Raw genomic sequence first — 7018 nt, forward strand, 5'->3', positions numbered from 1 at the left:
GACTTACTTTAAGGGTTAGCTTTATTAACAAGTTCTCAGACCTGTTCCCGATTATAAGGAAAGTCACCGCGCAAGCAAACAAAGAGCATGGAGAGTGGACGGTGATGAAGTCAAAACAGAAGAAATCAAACTCCCCTCTTAAGCCTAGGATGCCCAACCGGTTGAAGGCAGCCTTATTTGGCCTAGCATTTGGAGAGTTTTATGGCCAGCGGCGATGTATGCTGGGTTCCCTGAGGGACCCACCAGGGGCGCAGAGGTGCACTCCACCCGGATGCCCGCTCAAGCAGGGTTCGTCCGTCTGTCCGTCCTAAAGCAAGCCGTGTGTGGGACTGTAGATCCATACTCAGGTCAAGCAGGCTCCCAGCCTTATGCAGCTCCACCCGGCTCTTGCCTGCCCTCCCACCTAGGAGCTGGAGGATGGTCCTGGGTGGTTTAGCCAAGGCTGCTAGTCCCCGACGTCTACAGCAGGACGCGCCCTGTTGTGTGAGCAGCGTGCGCGCCCAGTTTGGAGACGGCCGCCTCTGCTGCTGACAGGTGCTGGCCTGAGGGCGCGGGTGTGGTTCCCAGTGCAGCTGGAAGCCCGAGCCGGCCGCTTGCAGCTTTCCGAGCTCCCGCGGGCGCCGAGGGGAGTCAGGGTGCGGCCTGGGGGCGCTCAGTGGTCTGGAGCAGCCGAGTTCCCTGCTAGAAACTTTGCAGGACGGCCGCGCCTCGCGGCGGGAGGGCCTCGGCCGCAGCCGTTTTGCTCCGAGCTGGCCTGAAGCCGCTGGACGCTCCGGGCTTGTGCTGCTGCGCTGGCCGCCGCCGCCGCCGCCGCCTCCACGCTCCCGGAGGAGGCGCAGCCCGAGAGGGAAGAGGAAAGGCAATAGGAGGGGTGACAAGGTGCCTGGGTTGGAGGATGGAGCCCCGGGCTGCCGCGACTGACGAGCTCGTGCGGGCCTCGTCCCCCTCCTTCCAGGCCCGGCTCTGGAAGAACCTACAGCTGGGGGTGGGCAAGGGCAAGGGCGGCGGAGGCGGGCGCGCTGGGGGCCCCGAGCGCCGCACTGCGGCCACTCCGACCCCGTCCCCGCCGCCCCCGAGGACCACGCAGGACGCCCTGGCCGGTGTGGGAAGTACTGGCAGCAGGTGGAGCGGCTTCAAGAAGCGGAAGCAAGTGCTGGACCGAGTGTTCTCCTCCTCACAGCCCAACCTGTGCTGCTCCTCACCAGAGCCCCTGGAGCCAGGCGGAGCAGGCAGAGCCGAGCAAGGGTCCACGCTGCGCCGCCGCCTACGCGAACATCTGCTGCCCGTGGCTAAGGGGTCCTCGACAGCCACAGGGACAGGAGGAGTGACGCCTCCTGGCGGACGCTCTCCGGACTCAGCTCCTTCTTCGTCTTCCGCCTCATCCTCCCTGTCCTCTTCTCCCCAACCGCCCCCGAGGGGGGACCGCGTCCGTGATGAGAGCACACGGCGTGGGGGCCCTGGGGTGCACCTGTGCCACCAAAAGAGCTCCTCTCTGCCCGGAACCGCGTGCCTGGAGCAGTTGCTGGAACCGGCGCCACCCCCCGCAGAACCGACCCGGGGTCCCGCCGAACCCCAGGCTCTGCAGAAGGACGTAGAGCGCGGCTGCAGCCAGGTGAGTGCCAGGTGGCCAGCGCCCGGGAGAGTGTGCAGGCCACGCCTCCAGCTTCAGGCTGCCTTGGCAGCGAGAGTGTGTGTGTGTGTGTGTGTGTGTGTGTGTGTGTGTGTGTGTGTGTCCATGTGTGCGGGCACGGACTACGAACTAGCTGATACGGAGCAAAGACATTTTGCTCGGGTTTAGTAGTAACAGTTTAGACTTGAACCCTGACTTGACTTTGACACGAATGAATGACACCTGTCGCCAAAAGCACTTTGGGTAGTTTAACACACAGCTAAAGAAAAGTTTCAAGGTAACTTGGCTGCTTTTTGGAGGTGTCCTGCAAGATGCCCGAAGAAGCATTTTCTTGGGGGGGGGGGAGCTAACATCCCCCAAAATTTACCAAAGGAAATCGCAACTGTGTGAAGGGACACTGTCTGAAGCAAAAGGCTAGCAGTGGGCCTAGGAATGCTGAAAGATGAAGTTAAGGTTTAGATGAGGATTTATTGCAGAAATTTGCTAATTTCTTGGTAGTCTCTTCCTGAAACTTTCTTCTGCCGGTGGATCACTGTCTCTCGGGTCGGGGGTGGGGTGGGGGCGGCAGGATCTGAGTTAGTAAAGCAGTTATGTTCCAGTGGCTCTAAAGTTAGTAGTCACCAGAAGCGAGTGCTTCTAAAACATGCTTCTTTACGCATCCTTTCACTACTCAGACAAGCGTTTCTTCATTGTTTTAATACAAGTTTTACGTCACCAGGGGCTGTGTTTACTCCTACTTCTAAGAGGGAATCTTTTCCTTTTATAAATGTGTATCATATTTCAAATATTCAATTCTACGAGGGAGCTAAAGTAATTGTTTTCTCTTAATACTGCTTAGCTTATTACACTCTCATCTGTGTAATTCTGATCAGGTTAAATGAATGAACTATGTTAAAACTTTAAGTAGAAAAATAGCTAGCCAGAAAAACACATTTGACCATTTGCTGAAATTTTTACCTCTCTATTATGCGAGACAAGAAGAAGCTCAGAAAAACTGTATAGCTTATCTACTACTTTTAAAGTGTAGTTTCTGGGAAAAGAAGTAGGCCAGGAATTAGTCAATTAATTTTTTTTTTTTTTTGTCTTGCAAACACTTGATGTTCTAGACAAAGCTTGTCACATAAGGTTAGGTAGACACCACTGACAGAGAAAGCACTACAACTCCACCCTTTATTGTCTTAAACAGACCTGAATATTACTCTTTCTTTTTTTAAATTTCAAAAGTAAATTGAAAGTGGTTTTAAGGTGATTAGAAATTAAGTGTATGTATTGTTCAGGGTTCTCTAGAGAGACAGAACTTATAAAATTAATAAAGGAATTAAATGGCCTACAGGCTAGCCCAGCTAGTCCAACAATGGCTTCCTTGTAACAGAAGGCCCAAGAATCCAGTAGTTGTTCGGTCCAAAAGGTTGGATGTCTCAGCTGTCTACAGTATATGCTCAAATCCTGAAGAAGTGGGTTCTAATGCTAGTGAAGGAATGGATTTGCTAGCAGGAGCTAGCAAGAGCAAGCTGTCAAGAAGAGATCCAGCTTCCTTCTTCCTTGTCCTTATATGGGCTGCTAGCAGAAGGTGTGGTTCTGATTAAGGTGGCTCTTCCCATCTCAAAGATTTGGGTTAAAGATGTATCTTCCCACATCCAAGATTTGGATTAGAAATGGGTCTTCCCACTTCCAAGAATTTAATTAAGAAAAGAGCCTCATAGGTGTGCCCAGTCATTTGACATTCTGGTTGAGTCCAGATGTGGTCAGATTGACACACAGGAGCAGTCTGCTAATCCTGTGAGTTAAAGGAAGTGCTTCTGAGTTTCTGTATAGTCCTAGTGCACATTTATTCTAATGTTGAGATATTGATTTGATATTTTATCTTTCCTCACTTTTAGGGCAACACATAATAATAGAATATTTTGGGAGATACCTATCATGTTATAGTGAAAGTTAATTTATGATATAATATGTGGGTGCTTTCATCCCATGCTGGGCACACTGCAGCATCATACTGCATAATCCTCACTGCAGTGCTGGAGAACTCTCATCAGCTTATGGATTAGAAGCTAAAACCCAAAGAAGTTAAGTGACTTTTCCAGGGTAGTGTGTGTTCGTAAGTGACACAGATAGGTGTGTGTTTGTCCGTGTTCAGAATCTTTTCTCAGGATTTTCACCACTTCTGTGAACTTCTAAACCTTAAGTTTTGGGATGACTTCGATCTGTTTAATAGTCCAGGCCTGCATGTATTGTAACCCTCACACACACACACACACACACACACACACACACACACACACCACAATTCTACAACAAATCATCTGTGTTAATCTCTAATTTTGGTCTCTGATGAATTGTTGCCCATCTTACTACATTTGAAAGTCCCATGTTAATCATTTATATTTCAAAAGAAGCTTTTCACTGTAAGGATCCAGTATTCTAATATAGACCTTAGAGGAATGCTTTAACATTTGAAGTAACGCTAAAAAAATGAATGGATGAACAGTGGAGTGCAGGCAGCCCTAAGGGGATGGCCAGGTACAGGCATGTCCCCAGCCTCTGCTCTTCGTGGGGCCTTGTTCTCTGAGAATGTCCTCTAAAATGGCTTACAGGTTTGTTTCACAAATTCTCTGATCAATGGAGAAGAGAATAGCCTGTAGTGTATTCCAAATAGGAAAGAGAAGAAAGGGAATTGAAACCTGGAACTGAATTCATTAAGGTGCCTGGGGGAAGGCTTTGGTTTGTTACATCCTGCCTTTCTAAATGTGTCTGGGGTGACACTGGGGCATGGGGAGGAGACAGCTCAGGACCTTTGTTTACTGGTCACCAGCATAGAAGGGAGCATGCATGACAGTGAAAGCAGCATCCAGATTACTGTTGTAATTGTAAAACTGGGAAAATTCTTGAAAATGTGTTGTCTTTTCTACTTGTTCCTGGCATCAATCATGTTCTCCAACACACTCCCAACTTCTCTAGCCCCGGCCCTGCATGGGGGCCCCAACATTTGTGCCTACATTCTGACACTTAGTAGAGATGTTAAGCAAAAGAGAGAAAGAAAGAAAGAAAGAAAGAAAGAAAGAAAGAAAGAAAGAAAGAAAGAAAGAAAGAAAGAGAAAAGAAAAAAAAACCCACTTTGAACTGCTGGGGAAAAGATTCAGAAACCACACATACATGGATTAAATGAGCAAACCGCTGCCTTCTGCGCCTGCCCCGAGTGGCCTCTCAGCTTTTCTGTAATCAGCTTTGAAAACACTAACAGTGCTTCCTTCTTTATTATTTCAAATGTTCTGCTTTGACATTAAGAAGGAAAGAAAGGAAGGGGAGGAGCGGCAGAAAGGGGGAGGGAGGGAGGGAGGGAAGGAGGGAGAAAGGAAGGAAGAAAGGAAGGAAGGAAGGAAGGAAGGAAGGAAGGAAGGAAGGAAGGAAGGAAGGAAGGAAGGAAGTCTGACCATTTCTTTCTGCTGGTTCTCATTCACATTTTGGGCCATATTGTCATACCAGATGCCTTCCATTTTCTATAACACAGTTGGGAAAGATGCTTTCTCAATTTGTGTGCCCATCAAAAATATGCCAATTTTTATGTATTCTGTCTTGATGAGTTACTAAATTTATATTTTGCTAGAATCAGAAAGTCAGTATTCTAAGAAATGAGTATGTTGGAATTTTTAGTATCTAAGTGAAAGCACGTAGTGTTTATAAATGTTAAACCGTTATTGCTTTTTTTTTTAAGTAAAATTTTATTGAAATTCCTTACATAGAGGAGAAAATGTATTTTGAAGGGAAGTGGGCAAACTCTTCAGTGTGTGGCAGGGATGCTTTGAAGCACAGCAAGAGGAGTCTTCATGCCTTTGATGAAAGTCGAACACATGTAAAACAAAATGTCAGAGAATGTTTTCAAGTGTATAGGTAAAATATAGCTGGCTTTTTAACAGCTTATATTAGATATTACTTGGGTTAATGTTTTGTCAGGTATTTTAAATATTGCTTCAAAGAACATAGCTTAATCTTGGGGACGTCACAGATTTTAAAGTGATAATTTGTATTGTACATGACCAACCCCAGTGAGAAATCTAATAATGTTAAAAATCAATCTCCTTAAGGCAATTTTATCAGCATAATTTTATGAAGAAAATCAAGGTGGGATGTGCCTGGGCTCAGAGTCAGAGGAGAAGAGTCCAGTCTGGAGTTCCCTGAAGCTGCTCTGAAGTCAGTGCTGTTTTCAGCTACAGGGGCCACAGTGTCTCTTCAACCTTATATGGGTAGCTTAAGTCTCTGGAAAAATCGCTGAACGGAGAAACCTGCAAAGGAAAGTGTTTAGCAGCGTGAGACTTATCTGACATGCATGCACTGATGTGGTTGTTAGCAGTGCTGAGGAGCCTGAGGTTTGTGGGTTCTGCCATTGCAATAAATGCATGGCAGAAAATGAATGAATGGGGCTTCACCAGTTCTCATTTAGTTTGATATGGGAAGTATTTCACTTGCAATGGTTAAAAAAAAAAGTCAAGATAGCTGAGGTAGTACTGGTGATAACACAATTTCAGTCATAAAAAATTTGTGGGTTTTAGCAAGTGTGTAGTCATTATCATTGAAGCATAAACGGGCATGTGAATGAAGAAAACAGAATTAATATATTAATTTAAAAAATAAGACATGCCATCCCCACTTCTGAAAAAAAGAAGGAAAATAGGGGATCACTGTGCACATGAAAGTCCAACGTCTTTGCCACTCCAAGGGAACATAGTGAAACTTTTACAAACCCAAAATTAATGAAGAGTAAATAGTATGTCTAGGTACCAGCGTATTGAACTGTGGATCATGACATAACTGAACGTGAGGGTCATGGAAATTTCAGCAACAATAAAACATTCATTGGGCAAAATGATTTCAAAATGAAGTGCATATGGTCTGAGATATTCCTGGTAGCTGTTGTCTGCATGGCATGGCAGGACCACTGTAGCCTGGCTTCTGAACTCTCAGCCTGAGTACTTCGTACCGAGGGTCGTACCTTCATATCACCCAGTACCCAAAACACCTCAGCTCAGAGTCAAGTTTAGCTTTAGGTCAGCAAAGCCTATACTTTTGACATCAGACACCTTTTATTTTGACTTTTTCATTGGCTACTAAGGCATACTTTTTCTTGGTAAGCCAAATATATGCATAAACCAAATGTGTGATGGAGGAATTCCTTGATCACTGAGGCTTGTTCCTTGGATACTGTTTTGGGGATTTGTTTAATGTGAGTGAAATAGATTTTAACATCAGACTTACTTTATACAAGGTTAACTGCATAAAATTGCAATAAACTCTATATGCTGCATCTGTACCTCTTTAGAGTTATCAAATGAGGAGATGATTTTTTTCTTGTGCTATTTATTTACTTTGCAAACATTCTTTTTTTTTTTTTTT

At 45.9% G+C, this 7018-nt stretch overlaps 1 protein-coding gene across 1 annotated transcript in view; it reads left to right on the top strand.

The window, feature by feature from the left end:
- Positions 1 to 806: 806 nt before the first annotated feature.
- Mctp1 (multiple C2 and transmembrane domain containing 1) overlaps positions 807 to 7018 on the top strand; it is a 594489-nt gene continuing 588277 nt past the window's right edge. The window contains exon 1 of the mRNA XM_021180105.2: positions 807 to 1612. Within this exon, the coding sequence (XP_021035764.2) occupies positions 896 to 1612 (717 nt within the window). The 5' untranslated portion in view covers positions 807 to 895. The remainder of the gene's footprint in view (positions 1613 to 7018) is intronic.

This window comes from Mus caroli, chromosome 13, assembly GCF_900094665.2.
Source record: "Mus caroli chromosome 13, CAROLI_EIJ_v1.1, whole genome shotgun sequence".
NCBI classification, from domain to species: domain Eukaryota; kingdom Metazoa; phylum Chordata; class Mammalia; order Rodentia; family Muridae; genus Mus; species Mus caroli.